The following is a 25,688-nucleotide window of genomic DNA, read 5'->3' on the forward strand; positions in this document are numbered from 1 at the left end:
CTACCAATATAAGAGCAGCTTGTTAGCATGTGAAAACTAACAGCTGTGTGTAAAGTTCAGGTGCTTGGCCATGTCTGGCACTTTGATTTTACTCTTTATTAATTGATCTACTCCTCTCTATTGACGTCAACTGGAAATCTGTTTACTACAAACAGAGCTAACTATATGAGCTACAACTAGTATGGAGACCTAGAACGGCACTATCTCACTTATACCATGGTCACTTACGAATGAAATAAATATTACATCAATTATTAATACTTGTTTTTTTCACCGTTTGAATCGTATGTTTTTTGGAAGAGAGAACTATTTAATATCTGTCAGCTAACGCTTGAGCTAACGCTTGAGCTAACGCTTGAGCTAACGCTTGAGCTAACGCTTGAGCTAACGCTTGAGCTAACGCTTGAGCTAACGCTTGAGCCAGCACAATAATTTAGATCAATCAGGCTATTTGACCGGACTTTTTAACAAACACCCTGCAGCCAACCAGAATTGGGCATTCAGCCAGACCGTAGTATAATTAAAGTTAACCTGAACCTGCGCCTTAGTGCCAGTCCTGGAACATTCTTACAAGACTTTGTAAAGGCCGTAGATACTTAGATTTTTATTAATGACTTCACAGATAAACTCATCTTTCTTGATGTCTCTTAATTTTCTGAACTACCTGAGCTTAAGCTAGTTAGCTTGTTAAAGCTAACAGACATATATGGAATTTGACTATCAGAACATGTTTAACAGGGCTTCGTAATTATGGCCCTGTGAAGTTCTGGTTTTATGTTTTATTCATTCATCAACCCGACTTCAATGAATGTCTCCTTTCCAGAAAACGGAGGGTTTTGACAACCAAAGCTAACCATCAGAGCTACGGATAGTTAGCTAGTTGAAGACAACAGCTACATTTGACCTGTTGGAAGATTGTGAATAAAGCTTTAACAACCTGGGACAGTTTGATTTAGCCCTCTATGTATTTGGCTCTACTATGTCTCCTGAAAGAGTTTTTCTCAAGTACCATAAACATAGAACTGACCTAATGAATTAAAACCAGTTAGCTACAGCTAACAGCTGCTTGCAGCAGGAATATGAAAGAGAGCAAGAGTCTGTAGTTGTGCTTTTCGAGTTTTTGGCCCATATGTCAGTAAATTTTAATTTTTTTTTTTTAGATAAAATTTGTCATGGAAGACAGTGATAAAAGAAAATGTCTTAAATCAATCAATTTCCTGACTTGCATATGTATAAATTAATTATTTAGCAAATTACAGAATTGCCTGGAAGACTTGCCTGTATATAGAAAACATTATGAAAGCCTGAATGTTTTCAGATACTTTCCTGTGTGATAATGGCTTTTAAAAAGGAAAAAATATGAAATGTTACATCTACAGATTGGGATATTCTAGCAGAAAAAAATTGCTGCACCAGAAATTTCGCAACCAAAACATCACGTTAGCACCAAAAGTTGCAGCTTTTGTTTCAGTCTAAAAGGTTTTATCTCATTCAGAAAAATGCGTATGGTCGGGTTATCCACGTGTTTTTCAGAGAATGATGTCTTTAAAAGCTGCAGCCTGAAAGAGGTCTCTGATAAATTATGCTGCAGCGGCTGGAGATGCTCGGCTCTGCGAGCATCTACTGAACCATTTTGAGATGAAAGCCAGGCTGTCGCTCGACACCGAGCCTGGCGGATCGGTCTGAATGGAGAGGAGGCGGGAATGATTAATAATGGAGGAGGTTCACAGGCACTTCACCTACTGTTGCTCAGCATCAAGCAGCTCCAAGCAGGTGGTAACAAGAGAAAAGCTTCAAATAGTGAGCGAGGAGTCGGCGGAAAGGATTGCGAACACTCAGTAGACCATGCATAAGTGGAGCAAACGTTTTATTGTAGTTTGTGACTGTTTGCTGGCTGCTGCGGTCAGTTAGAAAACAGCAGCAGCTTGTTTCTGTGTTTGAACACCTTCCTGAACAATAAGCTTCCTGTAGCAACGGCTCTGAAATCTGTTCTCACCAGCTGAGTCCTGTTTGCTGCTTTAATCGTGAACGTAATGCAACAACATGGTCCTTCAGCAGGAAGCTTCTTTTTCTCTCCATCTCTTTGCTCTTTTGTTTTAAAATAACTGTTTCCTGAACAGACGGGCTAGCCTAGCTTAGCATAAAGACTGGAAGCAGAGGGAAACTGCTAGCATTGCCCAAATTAAAGTGCTTTTAACCCTGTTAGTTTTAAAAACAGTTATTGTGACATTTCCTCTTTTGAAGGCCAGTTTGGCAAGGTGCACTACCATATATGGAGTGATGATGCAGTGAACGGATTAGCATGACAGCATGTTGTGAACAAGTGCTAGCTTAAAGGGATTTTTACAGCCAAATAAGATGTTCTTAGAGTGGTGTCAGAATAATGTTTTGACAGCTATATGTGTGTAGTTGAACACTCATTAAAAAAAAGCAATGGCCTTTTTTTAATAAAAAAATGTATGCATAGATTGTGCATAGAAAAGGGACTTTCAGCTGCTTCCATTCACAGTTGCTCTGCTTAAGCTCACCAATAATAATAATAATAATAAGAGCTCATTAGGATAAAGCTGGACAGAACTGGTGCTCAAATTACAACCAATGGGCCAAATCTTACATTTGATTTCAATATTAGGCCTTATGTGGGTTAGACATGTCCAGATATCCCAGACTAGGTCTATACATTTAGTCACCACTTCTATATTCATTGTTTCACAATCTTCTTATTTTTAACAATAAGTGTGTTTCAGCCTCTGGAATGGGATGTTTTAGCATTGAAACTAAGTATTGTAGTTATATTACCAGCTACTAGCTCCTTCAATAAGGGAATGTGTTTATTCAACAAGGCTAGACTTTACTAGCTGGCTGTTATGAGGCTGACTGTAAACTGCATGAAGGCATTGAAGTCAACTTTGGTGCACAAGCTAAAAACAAAGTTGTTAGGAAAGATTTAAATTGTTTAAAGTAAGTTAAATAGAATTTGTGAAGATATTAAAGTAGCTCCCTATTATTGATATAGACCTCCAATTTAGATGTTTTTTATAAGTCTTTAGTTAAACTTAGACCTGCAGAAACACTACTGGAATGATGCCGGGATTATAGTTCTAAATTACAACTTTAGTGATAAGAGAAGCTTTTCCTCTGTGCTGAATTACAGGTAGCCTAGTCTCACCACAGAGCGTTTAAAAGCCTGGGTTGGGTGCCGGTCTATCACGTCTCCTAACGACTGCCTCTCAGACAATCTATCTCCTGAAGTTTTCCACCTCGCTGGACAAATTGTTAATTTTTTTAATTATTTCAGATGGAAAATTACCCGCTATTACCATCTAACATAGAAAGTACTCCTGGGTCAATGTGAGCTTCTGAGCTTTCTGTGTCTCTGCTCTGTCTTCTCTACCATAGAAAGTACTCCTGGGTCAATGTGAGCTTCTGAGCTTTCTGTGTCTCTGCTCTGTCTTCTCTAACATAGAAAGTACTCCTGGGTCAATGTGAGCTTCTGAGCTTTCTGTGTCTCTGCTCTGTCTTCTCTAACATAGAAAGTACTCCTGGGTCAATGTGAGCTTCTGAGCTTTCTGTGTCTCTGCTCTGTCTTCTCTAACATAGAAAGTACTCCTGGGTCAATGTGAGCTTCTGAGCTTTCTGTGTCTCTGCTCTGTCTTCTCTACCATAGAAAGTACTCCTGGGTCAATGTGAGCTTCTGAGCTTTCTGTGTCTCTGCTCTGTCTTCTCTAACATAGAAAGTACTCCTGGGTCAATGTGAGCTTCTGTGCTTTCTGTGTCTCTGCTCTGTCTTCTCTAGCATAGAAAGTACTCCTGGGTCAATGTGAGCTTCTGAGCTTTCTGTGTCTCTGCTCTGTCTTCTCTAACATAGAAAGTACTCCTGGGTCAATGTGAGCTTCTGAGCTTTCTGTGTCTCTGCTCTGTCTTCTCTAACATAGAAAGTACTCCTGGGTCAATGTGAGCTTCTGAGCTTTCTGTGTCTCTGCTCTGTCTTCTCTACCATAGAAAGTACTCCTGGGTCAATGTGAGCTTCTGAGCTTTCTGTGTCTCTGCTCTGTCTTCTCTAAGCCCCAGTGGGTGGAGGCAGATGAGCGTTCACACTGAGCCTGGTTCTGGTTCTGCTGGAGGTTCTCCTCCCTGTTAAAGGGGAGTTTTCCTCTCCACTGTCGCTTCATGCATGCTCAGTATGAGGGATTGCTGCAAAGCCATCAACAATGCAGACGACTGTCCACTGTGGCTCTACGCTCTTTCAGGAGGAGTGAATGCTGCTTGTCGGGACTTTGAAGCAATCAACTGGTTCCCTTATATAGGACATTTTTTGACCAATCTGTATAATATGATTAAATTTGACTTTGTAAAGTGCCTCAAGATGACATGTTTCATAAATTGGCGCTATATAAATAAAATTGAATTGATAATTAACTGTCACTTCATGCAGCTTTTAGCTTGAATGTAACTATTTTGAGACAAGAGAATGAACATAATTAACAATAAAAGTGTGTAATAATCAAATATTCCTGTTAAACGTTGAAGTTCTGAAGTGGCAACATTTGATTGTCAGAAGTAGAACATTTTTAAGTGCTGATTCGTCTTATTTCCCATGTTTAGGCTCGTGTTGATCGTTGCTCTAGAAGGAAAATGTACAGTTTTCTGTCTGTGTGCAGATTATTTATTAATCAGGTTGGTTTCCTCAGCGTGTTTCCCTCTGCCTACAGGACGGCAGACCCAAACCTTCTGGTTTCTCCCTCTGAAAAGAAATTTAAAGCCCGTCTCCTGAAGAATAAACTGTGGTCTCATGCTTGTGTAAGGTAACGCTTGGCATGTGAACGTGTCACTGTGTGCAGGGATGTGTGCAGAAACCGTGTATATAACGGGTGTGTGCGTGTTGTCAGTATCTAACGTCGGCTTCATAACGGCCGTTAAAGCCATTGTCGACACTCAGCTCCCTCTCTAATTGGTCGGTAGCTGCTGACATCACATTTTGAACAATAGCAACAGCTACTTCTCGGAGGTCCCTCTTCCTCATCTCCTCCTCCTCATCTTCCTCCTCCCCCCTCTCTCCCTGGTCACAGCCTCCGTTTTGGGGAGCCTCTCCTCCCTCCGCCTCTCTGCTCTGGGTTAGCGCTAGCTTCCACTCCACACAGCTGCCTCTGCTGCTCTTTGTTAGTTCTGCTTCTTCTTCTTCTTCTTCGCTGTTAGTATCTCCTCCTTTGCAGCCGTTTTCAGGCTCAGAGTCCCGGCGGGCGCGCTCGAACTCACCGCTGTTCACAGCCGCTGTGGCGTTGATGATCTTGGCGTTGGCGTCGTCTTTCACTCCTCCCACTTCCTTGCTCTTCTTCACAGGGCTGCTGTCCATCGTTTGCTCCTCCTCCTGGTGGTTCTCCGTGGCGTTCTCCTCCGCCACGCCATTGGAGCAGCCCGTCTCGCCGTTGGTCTCCGGCGCCTCGGCCGGTGTCTCCTCGAGCTCCTTCGCCGCCTCAGCCCCGCTCTCCTCCGCTGCCGTCTTCTCCTCGGCGGCTGCCTCCTGGTCGTTGGACTCCTGGGTCTCTGCGGCGGCCTCACCATCAGCGTGGCCTTCCCCCTCTGCGTCGCCTCCCTCTGCAGCCTCCTCCTCCTCCTCCTCCTTGGCGCCCTCGCCCTGGTCCACGCTGCTGGATTTGCCCTTCCTCATGATGAAGTTCTTCAGGGAAACCGCGCGGCCGAAGTGGGAACGTTTGGCCTTGGCGGATTTGGAGTCTTTGCCTTCCTCTGCGGCTGCTTCCTCACCTGCAGGGAGAGACGGAGCAGCGAGGACATTACTCCACAGGTAACCAGCGCTCTCATGTCCACATGGAAATTTAAACCAATCTGAATAACTGCAGTCCTCTTTGCCAGGAATGGCTTCCCCAGACTTCAGATCTAGTCAAAGCAAACTTCTCACCCATCCATCTGGCGTCCAGATGTTTAATGAACATGAGGAGTAAACGACTGGTTGGCTGTGCTTTGGCTGGTTTACTCATGATAAAAGTCCCTCTCATATATGAATGATCTTATTTAGTTATTTTACAAATCCAGAACGTTAATAATTCATGAACAGTTTTTAGAAAACACGTAACATTGGTTTCATGCTGCCCAAAGCTTAAAGCTTGCTTCTGATTGGCTGAGCAGTCCCTTGTGACGGCTCCTCCTGCAGCAGTGCTTCCCTGAAGCAGTTTGGAGATTCAGTCTTAACTTTAGGAGACATTTAAACAAAAGATTTGGTTGTATTAAACATTTTTGTTCCTGCTAGATGTAGCATGATCCGAAGAACGGAACCACGCAACTGTCCAACCATCGCCGCCACCAGCCGGCTTACCTCAGAGCGCTAATTCAGACTCCAGCTGACTCCGGATTTCCACATCAGCCGAGCTAAGAGACAAAGGGAGGTCAGAACCGCCTGCCTGATCCAGCTGGTTCTGTTAGGGCAGGCAAAGCCCAGTTTATATGGACGCTCGGTTCTGGTTCATGTAGCTGCTGCACATGAAATCATCCTCCACCCGAAAAATGTTTCAAAGTAGCAATAGAGACTGAGCTTATCATTTATTCCCCAATTAAAATTTATACTTTTATTAGTTTGAGAGTAATTAGCGAATAGCTGTTAATTGACAATTAAATGGAGAATTTTTTTTAGCTCTTTTTGGTTCTAATCTTTAATTGAAATGTTAATAAAGTCTAACGTTTATGCAGAATAAATCCCTCCCTGGGAGGGTAAACAAATCATCTTTTAAGTGAATTTTCATGGATTAAGACATTGATAAATTTACACACCTTAGTATGATTTAACTTAGCCTAAAGTGAACCTAAATGACTTTTTTGCAGCCAAAAGCTAAATTTAGTCTTTTGTTTTGACTGGAGCTTTAGTACAACTTGAATTTCACACAATGAATATTTTATTTGTGTTGAATGACATCATCTTGTCTCCAGTGGAGAAAAAATGGACGTTTAACGGCGTCCAGCTGGGATGCTAACACTAATCCTGCTGTTTCCAGCCGGTGAGGAATGCTGGTCCAGCCTTTCAGCGCTCAGACGCGCTCCGGCGCGCTGCAAGCATCTTCCAGCACTTCAACCTCAGTCACAGAAATCAGTCTTTAAATTTTAACTCTGCTTTAGTCACAGTGTTCATGTCCAGCTGTTCTGCTGAGGATCTGCTGATGTATTTGGGATTATTATTCTGTGAATGACCCGGTTGGGACCAAGCTTCGGATGTTGGACACATAGTTGACTCTAGAAACCGTGGAGTTGATGGTCCACTCAGTGGACAGGTGCTGTGGGTGCAAAGCTCAGACCATCTCTCCTGCACCACCATGCCTGGCCGACTGAGAAGCTGCACAGTTTCTGAACAGAACTGCAGTCTCCAGAACTCCACCGGTGACGCTGCAGTGCAGATCACTGCAGTAACGTCTAAATAACTAGACGGGAGATTAAGATCTGACCCTTTAGCATCAACTCAACCCAACTTTGGAGCAGCAGATATGCCAAAGAAACTCAAACCCAAACATGGAAGTGGAAACATTATGCTTTGGTTATTTCTTCTGTTTTTGCTAACAGTAAAGGGCAACTCCCCCACACGTTAACCTGAGCGGGTTGCCAGTCCATCCCAGGGCACACAAAAAAACAAACTAACTGGACTTGTTTTCCGTAATTGAAGACGTTTCGCTTCCTGGAGTGGAAGCGAAACGTCTTCAATGACGGAAAACAAGTCCAGTTGCTTTGTTTTTTTGGAATGACCATGACCTGGATGACTGAGAATCTTCACCAGCATCCCAGGGCACAGAGAGGCACAGATGAACATCATGCACATTCACCCCCAACGGCAGCTTAAACCAAAAACACAACTCGGGCTGATTTGCTGATCTGTGTGAGGAAGCAGGAGAACCCAGAGAGAACCCACACGTCCACAGGGAGACCTGGCAGAATCCAGGAGCGTGTTGCTGTGAGAAAATAACGGCGCTACCAACCGTGCCATCCACTGGCTGGTTTCAGTCCAGAGGAAACAGAAACTCTTTACACTGTTTTTATTAAATAATAGTGGGGACAGGCTGCGTGTTTAATAACCGGTAAAGCCTACATATTATTAATGTTCTGACATGTGAAACTGAAAGTCTTTATTTTACCACCATGTGTTCTGATAGTTAACCTCATGAATGAAAACGTTCTTTGACATCTGAGAAGAAGAATTCTGGGTCTGGTACCTTGGCCCATGGCTGCAAACTCATTAATAATGATTAATAATGATTAATAATGATTATTATTATTATTATTATTATTATTATTATTATTATTATTATTATTATTATTATTATTATTATCGCTCAGGCTGGCCTCACCTGATGCTGCCGCTGCAGTGGCGTCCTCCTCGCCTGCGGGGGCGCACTCTGTGTTGGCCCGCTTGCTCTTGGGGATGACCCGCTTCTTGAAGGAGGTCCAGATCTCGTTGGCATGCTGGGTCACCGTTGTGCCTCCTGCCGCCGCCTTCTCCTCATCGCCTCCCTCAGCCTTCTCCTCCCCTCCCTCCGTTTTGGACTCCTCAGCTCCTGCCTCAGCCTTGGCCTCCTCTTCCTCGTCTCCTCCTCCTCCTGTTCCCTCCTCCGTTTTCTCTCCAGACTCTTTGTCGGCGCTCTTGGCCTTGCTGCTGATGCCGACCACGGACGAATCCCTCTTCAGACCCTGGAAGGTCCAGGAGCGTTTCAGCTTCCACCTCTTGTGGCCGGACTCCTTGGAGTCCAGCGTGGAGGAGTCTCCGCCGCCTCCTTCTCCCTCGGCTCCATCCTCCTTCCAGTCATCCCCGCCGCCGCTCTTTTTGTGTGTTTTCTGAGCCATGAGCTTCTTGAAGGAGTGCCAGCGCCTCATGTGCTTGGTAGCCGAGGAGGACGAGGCCTTCTGCTCCCCCTCGGCTCCTCCTGCTGCTCCTCCCTCCTCCGCGGCGGAGTCTGCGGTGGTGTTAAGTGCTTCGGGATCTTCCAGGCGGTCCAGGGACCTGGACCGGACCTTGACCTGTTTCTCGGGTTCTGTGGCGGCGCCGTCTTTCTTCTCGGTGCTGCGGTGGGAGAAGATCCTCGCCACGGGTTTGCGGATCAGGTCGCGGACCGTGTGCTTCGTCTCTGCGCTTCTGCCCCTCTTCTCCTCCTCCTTCTCCCCGTTCTCTGCAGGCTTGTCTGCCGCCGCCTCTCCTTCCGCGCCCCCCTCTGCTCCTGCTCCTGCCTCGGCTTCTTCGTCACCTCCCTTGTCTCCCTCCTTCTCGCCTCCCTCCGCGGCGGCCTCCTCTCCTCCTGCTGCGGCCGGGCCGTGCTCCTTCTTCTTCCTCCCCGCCATCACCTTCCCCAGGCCGCTCTTGTTTAGGAAGGAGTCCAGAAAGGAGGTCTTGGGCTCGGCGGAGGCGTTTTCTGAGCTCTGAGGAGGTGCTGCCTCCCCGCCTGCCGCCGCTCCGTCCTCCTCGCCGGCCGCCTCCTCTGCCGGCGCTGCAGACGTGTCGTTGTTCACAGTCTCTGTGTTCTCCTCGCTGTTGACGGCGGCGCCGTCCTTCTCCAGCACCTCGCTGTTGACCGTCTCGGTTTGGGCCGGCGGTTCCGCTTCGGCCGGCTTGGTTTCTGGGCTTTTTCCATCTTCCTGGACCACCGGCGCCGCACTGGCCTCAGTCGCCGCCATCTGAGAAAGGGAACGCAGTGATACCAGCTGAACTTCCTGCCTTGACCTTCGTCCTACGTCTTCCTCTTCCTTTGGGGTGCTTGGTTCCTCCTGCTGTGGGGGGGCTCTCAGGTCATGGAGAGCAGGGTGGAGAGCACTGACAAGGAGGAAAAGTACTCAGCATCCTAGACGTCCTCCAAACTCCTGTGGAGAGAGAAGGGTGAGGCGGGAGGGAGGGAGAGGCACAGATGGTTAATAGTCTGAATCAACACCACAGACACTCAATTAGTCTCGACTAGACCGTGCTTTGAATTTGGAATGAAGGGAGGATCTCGGCGGGGAATGCAATGCAATTACTGTGTTTCCAGAGCAAGTGGCACTTTCAGAAGCTGCAGGCCGTGTTTGGCCTGATCTCCTGTTTAACAGCTTGAAGGAATCATTTCTGAGAAGCTTTGTGTCGCTCACACCACCAGGGTAGGGATCTGAGTTAACCTGTTTAAAGGGATCTACTTTGTCCCTGTTGGGTTTTTACTCCTAACCAATGAACAGCATCGACTTTTCTGTCATCGAAAAGTCGATCAGAGGAAAATCTGATTTCTTCCATCAACAGTAAATTGGTTCATTGATATTGAAAACCTGCAAAAATATCAACATATTTCTAAAAGCAAATCTTGTCACTGGTTCACAGTTGGGAGAGAACCCAGTCAATCAATTAACCAATTACAGACACTCCTGATGTGAGCTCGTTAGCAGCGCCTCTCCACTGAACCCTTCCTTACATCCCAGCCTCTCCAGACCAAAGACACCGCAGAGAACGCAGATTACTGGTTAATGTAGCTCCATCCTGTGTGAGGGTCCACATAAAAGAGAGAAAGGTGAGGCTATGCAGAGGAACCTCAACCTTTGCCTGCCAAAGGCCGCTGATGTGCAGCTTTTATCTGACTCTGGTCCAACACACTTCCATGAAGTTGCTGGATTGAATCCTCAGGATGCGGGCGGGTTCTGGAGTTCTTGTTCTGACCCGTTTTTTTTCACTGGATGGTGCTGCAGCATCTAAAAGCCACAAAGGCTGTTTGACACTGTTACTTTTACGCTGAGCAGGGATCAGGTAGTTATTCCCTCCACTGCATGATTTCTGGCTGCAGCCTTTCACCATAACTGGCCTTTTGGTAAAATCACGTTTTCTTCTTTATGTAAAACATGAATAAATGATGCTGGGCGGTCCGTCTCCATCAGCCGACCTCGGCTCCCCCCTCTGGCACAGGCTGAGCTGATGGTGGCCATTTTTCAGCAGCCGCTCTGCGTGTCTCTGTCTGTCTCATGCAGAAGACGACGCGCCTGCTCTCCAGTCAACACGCCGTGGTTGTAGCAGCGCCGTAATGAATGAATGAATGAGTCACGCGCCCAAGCGGGGAGCCAGACGCTCAGTGAGCACAGTCTGTCTGAGGGAGACGGAGGTGAAAAAGGCAATCGGCCCGGAGGAGAGGGCAGCGCAGGGAGAGGATCTCAGGTGCAGCGCAGCGAGCCGGGTGTAAACACATCCATCACATGCCCCAGATAATCCCACAATGCACTGACCAGCTGCCCTGCTCAGCGGTTCACTGCCCCGCTGGCTACGCCTCGCTGCTGATGGCTGACCAGCTCGCTGGTTCAGAGGCGGATTCACCGAGTGCAGAAAACCGGAGCCACAACGAAACATTAATGTGTCGTTCCTTTACACAGGACGTGACGAGGAAGCTGGAATAAGCCACAACCACTTCTGCCTGGGCATCATTATTTCCCAAACAACTGTTGAGGTGTCATTGAGGTGTGTGGATCAGATAAAGAGCAGAGCAGGGTGCTGTGGGGACGGCGTCATCATTACAGACTGCAGCAGAGATCTTCCTCCATGGTGAATGGTTTGTACTAGTCTGACGGCCCCAAAGCGCTTCACACCACAGCCATTCACTCCCTGACCACAGACTGACAGAGGCTAGCAGACAGCGAGGCTAGCAGACAGCGGGGCTAGCAGACAGCGAGGCTACCAGACAGCGAGGCTAACAGACAGCGGGGCTAGCAGACAACGAGGCTAGCAGACAGCGAGGGTACCAGACAGCGAGGCTAGCAGACAGCGAGGCTACCAGACAGCGAGGCTAACAGACAGCGGGGCTAGCAGACAACGAGGCTAGCAGACAGCGAGGGTACCAGACAGCGAGGCTAGCAGACAGCGAGGGTACCAGACAGCGAGGCTAGCAGACAGCGAGGCTACCAGACAGCGAGGCTAGCAGACAGCGAGGCTAGCAGACAGCGAGGCTAGCAGACAGCGAGGCTACCAGACAGCGAGGCTAGCAGACAGCGAGGCTACCAGACAGCGGGGCTAGCAGACAGCGAGGCTAGCAGACAGCGAGGCTACCAGACAGCGGGGCTAGCAGACAGCGAGGCTAGCAGACAGCGAGGCTACCAGACAGCGAGGCTACCAGACAGCGAGGCTAGCAGACAGCGAGGCTAACAGACAGCGGGGCTAGCAGACAGCGAGGGTACCAGACAGCGAGGCTACCAGACAGCGAGGCTACCAGACAGCGAGGCTACCAGACAGCGGGGCTACCAGACAGCGAGGCTACCAGACAGCGGGGCTAGCAGACAGCGAGGCTACCAGACAGCGAGGCTAGCAGACAGCGAGGCTAGCAGACAGCGAGGCTACCAGAGAGCGAGGCTAGCAGACAGCGAGGCTACCAGACAGCGAGGCTAGCAGACAGCGAGGCTACCAGACAGCGAGGCTAGCAGACAGCGGCGCCACGGACCATCTGACCACCTCCAGCAGGTGTAAACAACACCTGACGGTCAGAGCGGGGGATCGAACTACCAACCTGCCAACTGCAGGATGAACGCCCTAACTCCCAATGGCAGCACTGCTGGAATGCAGGAACGTCTAAAATCTGTGTTCATTGGATAAAAAAACCTCAGGATCTCCACAAGTCTAAGTTTATGGACCAAAATTCACACGCTGCGCTGAGAACAAACTTTACGCAGTTTTTTGTGCAGAATTGGTCAAACTAGGGCCGGGTCGTCACAGTGTGGTTTTATTTATTTCAATGAAGTTTATATAGTAATTTATTTCATAAGCAGTCCAATAGTGAGATTCTCTTCAGTTTCATACGGTTCAGGTGCTGGACTGAACTGGTCCATAGAAGTGGTTCTGGACCGAACTGGTCTCCGGTTAGATTCCGGGTGAATGTGTGGAGCTCAAAGTGCATGCTGGGTAATATTTGATGCTGTGCTGCTTTATTCCAGCCTTTTTGACAGGTCAGCGCTTAGACTTTAACATCTGAGAAATAAGTTAATAATTAACTTTATTATTAAGTTAATAATTTACTTTATTACTAAGTTAATAATTAACCGTTTCCACGAGCAGCAGCTGTTAAAGTGTTCCTTCTGCTCAAAGTGTGCTCTGGTTCTGTGGTTCCTGGAACCGGCCATGTTGGACCCGCTCAGTGACAACCTGAGGCTGAACCAGGCGGCCTGGATCATGGAGCTGGTTCTGAATCGTGGAGCTGGTTCTGAATCGTGGAGCTGGTTCTGAGTCGTGGAGCTGGTTCTGAATCGTGGAGCTGGTTCTGAGTCGTGGAGCTGGTTCTGAATCGTGGCGCTGGTTCTGTTGTGAGGACCCGTTTGCGTCCCAGCAGCCAGGCTTAGCTGCAGCAGCTTACGGCCTGAGCAGCTGTCGCCGGGCAGACTGACTGAACACACGCTCCTCTGCTTGTTTACCTCCGCCGGCGTTAGTCCGTTAGCCTGTTAGCCCGTTAGCCTGTTAGCCCGTTAGCCTGTTAGCCCATTAGCCTGTTAGCCCATTAGCCTGTTAGCCCATTAGCCAACTCAACTCATTGTTGACCTTGGATCCAGGAGCAAGGCAGCTTTTTCTCCTGGCCGGGCCGCAGTGGAGCAGAGTTTAACCCTCCCAGGATGGCTGAGGGGTCATGAGAGCTGCTTCTGCAGGTGCTTTGGATCTGGAGATCTTTGAGCATGGCCTCCTGAGGCGTCTAGGCGGCTTTTAAAGGCTGACTGAGCCGTCGGTTCAGAGCGTGTGCTGGTTTCCTCCAGGGCTGCTAGCCATCCTGTTCCTGGTGATCATGGACAAGATCTGAAGGTGTGGTTGAAGAGAGGAGGGTGTCTGGTTAGGGAACACGTGGATCTTAGCTAAGCTTTTCACAGCAGGGTTGGTTCTGTTGGTTCTGCTGATTCTGTTGGTTGCTGAATTCTACGGATCAGGACCTCCAGATATGGTCCTCAAAAAGGTGGAGCTTCCCCTCCAGGTCGGGGTCAGTGTCTGATGAGCAGGTTCTAAGGAGGAGCAGATTCAGTTTCTTGGTTCTGCAGTGATGGACGGAACCAGAGATGGACGGAACGATCTGGGAACCGACTTGTTGTGGTGAAGAAAGCTGAGCCAGAAAGAAAAGCTCTTGATTTACCGACCCTCACCTCTGGTCCTGAGGTCTGGATCAGGACCAGAAGAACCAGATCCTGGCTAGACTAGAGCCGCTGCTTCTCCACATTGAAAGCAACCAGTCGAGGTGGTTTGGACCTCTGATCAGGACCCGGGTGCCTCCCTCTGGGGGGGTGGGGGGGGTGGGGTCGGGGGGGGTTCTCCAGGAAAGACCCAGAGGAGGGACTAGATGTCCCGTCTGGCCTGGGGACGCCTCGGATCCCTCAGAATGAGCTGGAGGATGTCGCTGAGGAGGAGATCTGGGTTCTGGACCGGTTTCCCTGCGACCCGATCTCAGATAAGAGGAAGACAACAAGTCCTCTGTGATTTCTCAGGCTGACATTATGATCACAGTGTAAGTTGTAGCCCTGAAGTAGAAGGATTACCTCCAGCTCGCTCTGGAGACGCGTGGAGCGGCGTGAAGATCGTCTGAACCCAGAATTCACAGCTTAATAAACATTAAACGGTCATTAGTAGATCATTCCCAGCATTTCTCAGCCACCCTGGTCAGACGCGGCTCTGTTCGGGTTTATTTGCCGTTTGTTGGCGGCTGATTGCGGCGGCGCGGCGCAGCAGCATTAGAGCGCTGGATAGGAGGCTGAAGCCCCGAGGTGTTGGAACACCATCAGACAGAGGAGGAGGACAAAATGGAGGGAGGGAGGATGAAGAGGAGGAGGAGGAGGAGTGCTGCAGACATGGGCTGATTGTGAATCGTCTCTTTATTCCTGTCGTTTGTCTGGTTTTATGCACCTCCGTCTGGTTTTAACCTCCTTTTATTCCCACTATTCTTCCTCTTTTCCTCTCTGCTTTGGCCTTCATTCATCCGTTTCTCTTCATAAACGTCTCGTTTGATGTCTTTCCTCTTCTGTCCTTTCACCTCTCCATCATCCAGCTTTTTACGGTCGGCTCACAGATTATCTCCACCTCCTCCCGTCTCTCTGGATCTCCTCTCATTCACCTTCATCCTTCTGTCTCTGCATCTTTGTCTCCATCTCTGCCCTCCAGACACTCTGTCAGTCTTTATCTCCTCTTCTGTCTGCTTATGACCTTTTTTATTAATCTCTCTGACTTCGTCCGTAATAAAGTCATAGTTTTCAGATATTAAACCGGAACAATGTCACGTTAATCGTTTTCTCTAACAGGTTGGAACCAGATCCAGTCCTAACCAGCAGTAAAATAAGCAGCGCCTCACATTTAATTCATAAAGGACGGCCGTAGATGTGTGCCGCTCTGCAGGACTGCATGAAAGGTGTCATGAGGATTGTTGTATTCAATTCAAATCTACTTTTCTGATCCCAAAGGGAATTAAATGCTCCTATTGACCTAAATTCTTATTGTAGACGGTGGAGGCTGCTGGCAGGAAGCATCTCTCGTAGAGGTCTGTATTGCAGCGGCTTTGAAGAAGCCTCTGACTGAAGAGTTTTCCCAAGGCAGTCTCCTGAAGAACCCTTCTCTGCATCATTGTCTCCAGAACAGAACCAGCCTTCCCTGGTTCTGATGCTGCTGCCCCGGCAGATGATGGCAGAGGAGATGAAGCTCTCAGCAACAGACTTAGAGAAGATCTGCAGCATCTGCAAACCTGTCAGGATCTCAGCGTCCTCAGGAAGAACGCTGCTGGTTTTCCAGCTCACATCCCGGATCAGTAAAAACTGAACTGGGACACTGCCGGTTCCCACAGAACCAGAACCAGAACGTCACCAGAATCTGACCCTGAAACCAGAACAAACCCACTTATGAGAATTTAATAAACTATTCATATAATTTAATAAAAAAGACAATTTCGTTCTTTTGGACCAGCTAGCTGTAAATTATCAGGTCCATTAATAAGACCGACTCTCATCAGAAATGACTGATGGGTCGTACAGTACCACCCTGGTTCTGGTGAGGTCTGGTACCGACGCTGGGCCGGTGGGTGTACTTCTACAGAAGTATTTTCAGACTCTAGTAGGTCTACTTCTACAGAAGTATTTTCAGACTCTAGTAGGTCTACTTCTACAGTCATACATGTGGATAATGTTGATGCCTCTGATGGAGAGCCAGGTCCACCGCCTGCTGAAGGCGTTCCAGCTGCTCTTCCTCATTTAACAGCCTGGTCTGCATGCAGAGCTCCTTCACAGTCGCTGCTAACAGCCAATCAGAGCCAGACACTCCTCCTGGCTCTGATTGGTCGTTTCTCACCGGGAGCGCAGTATTTCTACGGATGTAGCAGCAACACGGAGGAGCCGCATTTTTATCTGTTTCATATTTTACAGTCAGGACATCGTGACAGTTTTAACAAATATGTAAAGAATCCATTTTTACAGAAGTTACCGCCTGCAGCTTTAAGCGGTGATCAGTAAACAGGTTGGAAGGCATGTTCATGTTTATCAGAGATCAAATCTAAATTTAGCAAATGCACAGAAGCTCAGAGTTCACACAAAAAGCTAAGTTTGATGAAACTTTAACACAATAAGCGACGCTGCTTTGATGCAGGCCAGCCAGAGCCGTCCTCAGACAGCTGGCAGGACTGTAATCAGACTGGATGTTAGATGAATGGCTCCACCAGACACAGGCAGAACTGTTTGTGCTGCAGAGCTGCCGTTGCCGAGGCCTGAAGAGCCTCTTGGGTGCATTTTCAGCTGCGATGGCAATCTGGTCCCGGAGGATCCCGCTAATGCAGCAATGATGGGGTTCAACAGGGAGGGTTCCCACTTCACGCTGCGATAATAGACCTCATCTTCACACCTTCTCTCTCGACAGCCAGGACTCCACGGCTGCCTCCGCACAGCGCTCCCATCAGCGCTCAGATCAGCTCCTGCTCTCTCCACCATGGAGGGACGTTTCAGCTCGAGATCCAGTCTCACTGCCACCTGAACACCAGGCAGGATCAGCTGCACACCGGCCACTGCTTCACACCTGGTTCAGGTGCAGCCTTCAGCAAACAGGATTAAATCAGAGGCCACTGGACCTTCTCTCAGGAGTTCTGGAAACCTTCCAGGAGGAGTTGGCTTTACACGCTGCAGTGGGAAGGTGATTTTTTTGCTCATGTGGAGTCAAACCTTGAAAAGCTGCAGGAGGAGCAGCTTCAGGTCGGACCTCTGTACCTCTGACAAACAGAGAGCATCAAACCAGCAACCTCTCAGGTGGAGGTGGCTCCACCAGGTAATGTTTACACGTCCAGCTCCGAAGCAGCGGAACAGAGACCCGGTAGTCCGGTACCCCGGGTCAGAGAAAAACAGCAAACCAAATAATGAGCAGTAAGGAGCCTAATCCTCTTTGGACCTCCATGTCTCGGCCTTCAGAACCATCAGAACCATCTGTGCCATCAGAACCAGCAGAACCATCTGTGCCATCAGAACCATCAGAACCATCAGAACCATCATTCATAGGTAACAGAAAGTTGGACTTTACCTGAACCCAGTCACCATTTGGATCCTTTTCCAGGTTTTTCACACAAACTTTGAGGATTTTCCTCCACAAGGTTCTGGAGAACGGAGTTTGATGATTGTTCTGATCCAGTGAAGTTTTCAGAACCTTTTGGATTTAAAGTTTCTCCATCCAATCGTTTCTGTCTCCTTCCAGCCAGTGTCTCCCACTGCTGGGAGACTTCCTGGTTTCTAGCCAATCAGAGCCCAGCGTGTCGAGAGACACTCCCACACTTGTTCACTCCCAGGAAACGTCACCTGTGAATGGTTCTGTAGAACCTGGACCTGGACTCCTGTCTCACATTTAAGCCTCGCTGTGGAGGAAACGCTGATGCAAAGCGTCTGAACCGCTCAGCCTCAAACTCTCGGTGCATTTCTGAATTAGAAGAACCTGAAAGCAGCCGAACGTGAAGCAGCGAGCACACAGTCGTGTTGCAGGTTGGCTTTGGGTAGAACGCAGACATAAAGCCTCTAAAAGAACCGTCCTGATCCGTCACAGCAGAGGGAACGTGTCAGCCGGTCTGCATTAACAGTTTACTGTCAAAGCTGCAACCAATAACGCTCTGAGGCTGTTAGTTTCTGAGGCACCAAGCTGCACCTGAGCACGTCTCCTTTAGAAACAAACAGTTTACAACAAGGTAAGATGATCCCAGTGAAGCCGGCAGAAACGTCCTGAGAGAAGAGAATAAAAATCTGATCGATTTCTCTCCAGTTTGAGGCCAAACGACGTGTTGAAAATCAAAGAGGTCTGCTGGAAAGCTTCCAGATGGATCCTCAGAGCGTCTGCTGCTGCAGATTCATCAGCAGCTCTCAGCATCACCAGCAGCATCTTCCAGACTTTAAATCAGCTCCTTCAGTTCTGACAAACTCTGATTTGTTCATAATCATATATTTATGGTTTGCTCTCAGCATGTTTGTGCCGCTCAGAGCTTTCTCTGAAAACACAGAACCTTCTGCACTATAACACCTTTACCTTTCCAGTTAGTGGCGGTGTTTTAAAGCAGAACCTCGATCTGCTCAGGTTCTTCCCTCACAGCTTGGTTCTTTGCCTTCATGAACCTGCTGCTCTTCCACAGGTCAGCCAATCAGCTCTAATCCATGAAAAGATCAAACTGGACCTAAACTGGTCTGCACGAACATTTTACCTAAAAAATGACCAAAAACATGAATATTTTCCAAGCAGAGACGAGAGACGATTCAGTATTTAGTCTTTCAGCAGACTCTGGTTAATCTGGCAGCAGATGGCTGCCGCCTCTGGATGTACAGAAAGCACCAATCACGTCTGGCCTGTTAACCCTGGTCCAGAGGTTCTGCAGACGTTTGGTTACATTTAGAGCGAAGACTCTGACCTGCTAGCTGCTGCTGCTGGTCTAATCAGACGTTCAGGACGTTCACACTGTGCTCAGCAAGGACTCTTCAGCCAGAGCAGAGTGTCCGAATAGAGCAGTCAGTGAGGAAGGAGGCAGGAGAAGAAGCCTGAATGCTTCCTCCTGCAGCTCCATGGAGCTGCAGGAGGAATGCTTCCTCCATCCTCCATGTCTCTGACTCCGCCCTCCGTGTCTCTGACTCCGTCCTCCGTGTCTCTGACTCCGTCCTCCATGTTTCTGACTCCGTCCTCCATGTCTCTGACTCCATCCTCCATGTCTCTGACTCCATCCTCCGTGTTTCTGACTCCATCCTCCATGTCTCTGACTCCGTCCTCCATGTCTCTGACTCCATCCTCCATGTCTCTGACTCCATCCTCCATGTCTCTGACTCCGCCCTCCGTGTCTCTGACTCCGTCCTCCGTGTCTCTGACTCCGTCCTCCATGTTTCTGACTCCGTCCTCCATGTCTCTGACTCCATCCTCCATGTCTCTGACTCCATCCTCCGTGTTTCTGACTCCATCCTCCATGTCTCTGACTCCGTCCTCCATGTCTCTGACTCCATCCTCCATGTCTCTGACTCCATCCTCCATGTCTCTGACTCCGCCCTCCGTGTCTCTGACTCCGTCCTCCGTGTCTCTGACTCCATCCTCCATGTTTCTGACTCCATCCTCCATGTTTCTGACTCCATCCTCCATGTTTCTGACTCCATCCTCCGTGTCTCTGACTCCGTCCTCCGTGTCTCTGACTCCATCCTCCATGTTTCTGACTCCATCCTCCATGTTTCTGACTCCGTCCTCCATGTCTCTGACTCCATCCTCCATGTCTCTGACTCCATCCTCCGTGTTTCTGACTCCATCCTCCATGTTTCTGACTCCATCCTCCATGTTTCTGACTCCGTCCTCCATGTCTCTGACTCCATCCTCCATGTCTCTGACTCCATCCTCCATGTTTCTGACTCCGTCCTCCATGTCTCTGACTCCATCCTCCGTGTTTCTGACTCCATCCTCCATGTTTCTGACTCCATCCTCCGTGTCTCTGACTCCATCCTCCATGTCTCTGACTCCATCCTCCATGTCTCTGACTCCGCCCTCCGTGTCTCTGACTCCGTCCTCCGTGTCTCTGACTCCGTCCTCCGTGTCTCTGACTCCGTCCTCCGTGTCTCTGACTCCGTCCTCCGTGTCTCTGACTCCATCCTCCATGTCTCTGACTCCATCCTCCGTGTTTCTGACTCCATCCTCCATGTTTCTGACTCCATCCTCCATGTTTCTGACTCCATCCTCCATGTTTCTGACTCCATCCTCCATGTCTCTGACTCCATCCTCCATGTCTCTGACTCCATCCTCCATGTTTCTGACTCCATCCTCCATGTCTCTGACTCCATCCTCCATGTTTCTGACTCCATCCTCCGTGTTTCTGACTCCATCCTCCATGTTTCTGACTCCATCCTCCATGTTTCTGACTCCGTCCTCCATGTTTCTGACTCCATCCTCCATGATTCTGACTCCATCCTCCATGTTTCTGACTCCATCCTCCATGTTTCTGACTCCGTCCTCCATGTTTCTGACTCCGTCCTCCGTGTCTCTGACTCCATCCTCCATGTTTCTGACTCCATCCTCCATGTTTCTGACTCCGTCCTCCATGTCTCTGACTCCATCCTCCGTGTTTCTGACTCCATCCTCCATGTTTCTGACTCCATCCTCCATGTTTCTGACTCCATCCTCCATGATTCTGACTCCATCCTCCATGTTTCTGACTCCATCCTCCATGTTTCCGTCACTAATGACGTCAGAGTTAAAGTCTGGAATCAGCTCAGCAGCTGAAGCTCCTTTCCTCCCTGATGGAGTTCTGCTGACCCAGGAAAGGTCAGGGAGTAGGAGGTAGGAGCTAGGAACAGGAACTAGGAGCTAGGAGGTAGGAGCTAGGCACAGGAGGTAGGAGTTAGGAGGTAGGACTTAGAAGGTAGGAGACAGGAACTAGGAGCTAGGAGCTGTAATTCACAGTATTCTGATGGAGTCTGGGTCTCTGCAGCATGTGCCAGGTTCTGTTTTTCCACCCGACGTTTCAGTTCTCACCACAGAAAGTCGTCATGTCCACGTTCCAGACGGCCAGGAGGTGAAGTGAGGGCGAGTCTGGTTCCTCTGATCTGGTTCCTGATTAACTCTGAGTTCTTATCATTTTAATTTTCTAAGATTTAAAGGGAAAGTATCCCAGACGTCTTAAGCATGAAAGCTCAAAGCCTCTGATTGGCTGCTGCTCTCCCTGATCCCGCCTCCTGCTGCTGCTCCAGCTCATCTGGACGGGTCCAGTCCGCTCCTGGGTGACAATCCGGCCGGTGCCGCTGGTTTAGCCCAGGAACCGGTTCTGAAACGGGCCACACGGGAACCGGTTCCTCCCCTGAGCGCATGCTGCCAGCTTCATGGCGCTGCGTCCAGTTTGTTGCTGCTGTGGCGGATTAAAGCCTGAAGCTGCAGATCGGCCTTTTAGTGCCGCGCTATTAAGAGCCTCTAATCTGGAGCCAGGAGAGCGGCCAATTTACGCTGGATGCCGTCCACAGGACCACACGCCCCCCCCCCCCCCCCACACACACCCCCATCACATGTTCAGAGGCAACGTCAGCGCCCCCCCCCCCCCCACATGTTCAGAGGCCGCTGAGCGCCGCCCCCCCCCCCCCCCCCACATGTTCAGAGGCTGCTGAGCGCCGCCCCCCCCCCCCCCACATGTTCACAGGCCGCTGAGCCCCCCCCCCCCCACACACACACACATGTTCACAGGCCGCTGAGCCCCCCCCCCCCCACCCAGCAGCCAACCGTCGGCTGCGGCTGAAACACGAGAAAAGGTTCGACCCGTTCTGGCCGTCTTTGCAGAGAGGAACCCGGAGGCTAAATGGACCCGTACCACGTACCGCTGATGGTTCTGGTCTTTCTCATTGTGCTCTGGACAATAATCCATAGTTTCCTTATGGAGTTCTATTCAGGCCCGTTTGCTTGTCAGTGACGAACAGTACCACCACGGTTATAGGACCAGCTGTTGGTACCTTTGCCAGTTTGGGCCGGTACCAAGTTCTGCTGGAGGATAAAATCAGCTCATCATCAGAAGGAAGCAGGAAGTGCTCTCTGGACTTCAGAAACCCAGTGGACCAGAACCAGCAGATGACACGGTACCACCGACCATCACTGACTGGGGATTCTGGACCTCTCCACTCATCAAATGAAACGTTCCTCTCAACTGAAACCAGAACCAGACCATTGATCCAGGGTCCGGTTCTGGTTCTTCTGAGCTCAGTCGAGGCGCTTGTAGCCCGTGTCGGACCCGTGTGTCCGTGGCGGTTCTTGAAGCGCTGATCCGGCTTCAGTCCTCCTGTCCGGACTTCTTCCTGCTGCAGGTTCTCCTTCCACTCAACTTTCCACACATCTAAGTTCTTCACAGGGTTCTGGTCCTTTGAGACGTACCGGTTCGGGTCCTGGAACAGGACCTTTGGTTCCGGCCGCTCCTCCTTTTATTCCAGCGCTGACCCGCCTCCATGAATCATTTCCAGCAGTCTGGGCTCAGCTGTGAGAAGGTTCTGCTGTAGAAGGAGAACCGTCCTGGTTAAACCTAAACATCCCAACCGGACCCGTCCTCGGGCCTCAGGTTCTTGAATTCAGAACAAATCTCACAGCTGGGGAAAAGTTCAGAACTTTTTTCTGTCCTGAAATGTTTGGGTCCAAGTTTCTGCAGGAACATGAAGTACGAGTCGTGCTGGGCGGTTCTGAAAGGCTTTGATCCGATCCAACACCATCAGAAACAAAGTTCTGGACCCAGAACCCGTTGCAGCACAGAGGTTGATTATGGACATTACAGAAACATGCTGCAGGTTCTGCAGGTTCTGCAGGTGAGACAGCAGAACCAGTACCATGACACACACACCTCAGGGATCAGCATTGGACCGGTGTTCTGGTTCTGGTTCTCATTTACTGAGGTCCGGCGGATCCAGAACATTTAAATAAAGGGAAATGATTTTACTTCCCGGGTTCTGAAATGAAATAGTTCTGATGTTCTGAGATTTGATGCAAACAGAACCAACGATTTATGAAAAGTCCGTTTTATTATCTGTGGTTCAGAAGAATAAAATGCTAGAAAACGGCGGTTCTGATGAGCTCAACGGTTCCAGAAAAACATCTGATCCGAGTCCAGTTCTGCAAAACGTTCAACACAGAACCAGAATGTAAAAGACCCGGCCCAGAACCTCTCCCTAGAACCGGGCCAGAACATTCAGCCTGTTGATTGGGCCGGGACACCCAGAGGCTGACGCCGTGTTCTGAACTGGTGGAAAACCTGGAGAACCGGATCACATCATCAGTGAGTTTCTGGGTTCTGTTCCAGCTAGAACAATCTGAGCGGTACCGAGTGGTTCTGCTTCCCACGATGCAGCAGATACCGGGCCGAACCTGACAGCTGGGCCGGGTCGAGGCCGGATCATGCCAGAAGTGGACCGATTGTAGGTGGTCTGGCCACGGTTGTTCTGGTCCCCCCCAGAACATAAATGGACCGGACCGGGCGGAGAGGAACCAGAGTTCACTTTAAATGGACAGAACCCGACCCGTTATCGCTGGATGTTCTGGTTCTGGATGTTCTGATGCTCAGAGCCAAACTCTGCTTTTTCAGAACTTTAAAACATTTTACATTCAGGAAATTTACTGGAATATTAATCAGAATTTACACAAAATGCTTAAATTCATGGTTATTGATTAAGAAAAGGAGCCACGGGAAAATGACACTAAGAAAATTATAAGAATTACATTTTAATCCAACATCACAGGAGATGCACATTTTATATTAGCTGTCTATCAGAGACGTTATTATAGTTCATTTATTTTATGGCCTTAATAATACAGTGAAAAGATATTTCACTGTCGGAAGTTGTTGATGCTTATAAATGATGCAGATATATATATATATATATATCTATATATCTATCTATCTATCTATCTATCTATCGATCGATCGATCGATAGATAGATATATAGATATATATATATATATATATCTATATATCTATCTATCTATCTATCGATCGATAGATAGATAGATAGATATAGTCCACCCCTGCTGCCTTCGTCAGATTTTATTCTTTCTGTGACTTCACACTTTTTAAAATTTCTAATCTTTTACTATGAAGCGATAATCATCAATGTTAATTAGTAAGTAAAGTTTACTTATACAGCATCTTTCTCAGAGTCACAAAGTGCTTTACAGTAAAAGGTATAAAATAAAACCGCACAAAATAAAATACATATAAACAAGATAGAGTCACAGTTATAAATGTTTTCATGTGAAAACATTTATAATATCCTTGTTTATTATTTCACTGACTGCTGTTTTTAGGCGCCCCGCATTAGAAGTTTATTTGAGCTTTAGACTGATTTTAATCCATTTCAGTAAATTAGTAAACGAAATTTAAACGTTTTTAAGTGAAAAACATAATTTTTTTAATAAAAAGGCCTGTTTTTTATTAGCTGGGTTTAAAGTTGCTCCTGGAGTGCAGAAATGGATGTTTTATACCAACGAAGCATAAACTGGATAATTGTTGGCTGCAGCAGATTATTTAAGGGACACAGATTAACTGCTTCTCCAAACCATCCAGAAAAACATTTGAATTGAATTAGTAAAAGCAGATTAGGCTGTGAATTATTCACCCCCCCCCCCCCCCCCTCACCTGCCTCCTACCAACCATGCATCCCGTCAGCTTTACAAAAGTTTCCCTTTTCCCTGCAGCGTGTCCATAGTGGCGTCATTATAAGAGCCTATTATGGCGTTCCACAGGCCGACTCGGACTAAATGCCTCGTCTCTGTCCGCCATGGGAGCCCTCTATAGAGCCCCGACTCCCTCCTTCAACAGAGGCCCCTTCATCACGCTGCCCTCCTCCTCCTCCTCGCTCTGCTCTCCCTCAGACACAGACCAGCCTTTATCTGCCCATCATGTGCTCCTGCAGCCTGACCCGCTTTCTCTCCGCCAGCCTGCATGTGAAGGCCAGACAGACGCTGCATCCAGGAGGAGCAGGACGCTGATTTCAGGTCCTCCTGCACCGCTTCTCCTTCCTCCCAGGTAAATAAAACCTGCCGGGCCGTTTGGTGTCTGAGCGCTCCGGCTTTGGATCGACAGAACCCGGAGAGGTCAACTCTTAATCTACTTTTTATTCCCTCAGATAAAACGTCAGCAGACGACTTTCAGTTACTGGAGGGTTTCTGGCTGTCCAGAACACGGAGCAGAAGGTTTCTGGGTGGAGAAACCAGAAACCTTCATTTATTCAGAAAACGCTCTGGAGAACAACAAACGTCAAAGTTTCACCAACAATCATGAAATATTAAACAGAAAACAACTGATGAATAAAACACAGAGAATATCTATCTATCTATCTATCTATCCATCCATTCATTCATCCATCCATCTATCTATATATCTATCTATCCATCATTCATCCATCCATCCATCCATCCATCATTCATCCATCCATCTATTATCTATCTATCCATCCGTCCATCCATCCATCCATGCATTTATCCATCCATCCATCCATTCATCCATCATTCATCCATCCATCCATCATTCATCCATCCATCTATTATCTATCCATCCATCCATCCGTCCATCCATCCATCCATGCATTTATCCATCCATCCATCCGTCCATCCATTCATCCATCATTCATCCATCCATCTATCTATATATCTATCTATCCATCATTCATCCATCCATCCATCCATCCATCATTCATCCATCCATCTATTATCTATCTATCCATCCATCCGTCCATCCATCCATCCATCATTTATCCATCC

The 25,688-nt window shown here is 48.4% G+C and overlaps 1 protein-coding gene across 1 annotated transcript in view; it reads right to left on the bottom strand.

Moving 5' to 3' along the window:
* si:ch211-137a8.4 (damage suppressor protein) overlaps positions 1-25,688 on the bottom strand; it is a 33,900-nt gene that overhangs the window by 1,582 nt on the left and 6,630 nt on the right. The window contains exons 2-3 of the mRNA XM_012849426.3: positions 8,343-9,843; positions 5,257-5,763 (exon numbers count right to left, since the gene is read on the bottom strand). Coding sequence (XP_012704880.2) covers positions 5,257-5,763; positions 8,343-9,660 — 1,825 coding nt within the window. The 5' untranslated portion in view covers positions 9,661-9,843. The remainder of the gene's footprint in view (positions 1-5,256; positions 5,764-8,342; positions 9,844-25,688) is intronic.

The sequence above is a fragment of the Fundulus heteroclitus genome, unplaced genomic scaffold (assembly GCF_011125445.2).
Source record: "Fundulus heteroclitus isolate FHET01 unplaced genomic scaffold, MU-UCD_Fhet_4.1 scaffold_44, whole genome shotgun sequence".
Taxonomy (NCBI): Eukaryota; Metazoa; Chordata; class Actinopteri; order Cyprinodontiformes; family Fundulidae; genus Fundulus; species Fundulus heteroclitus.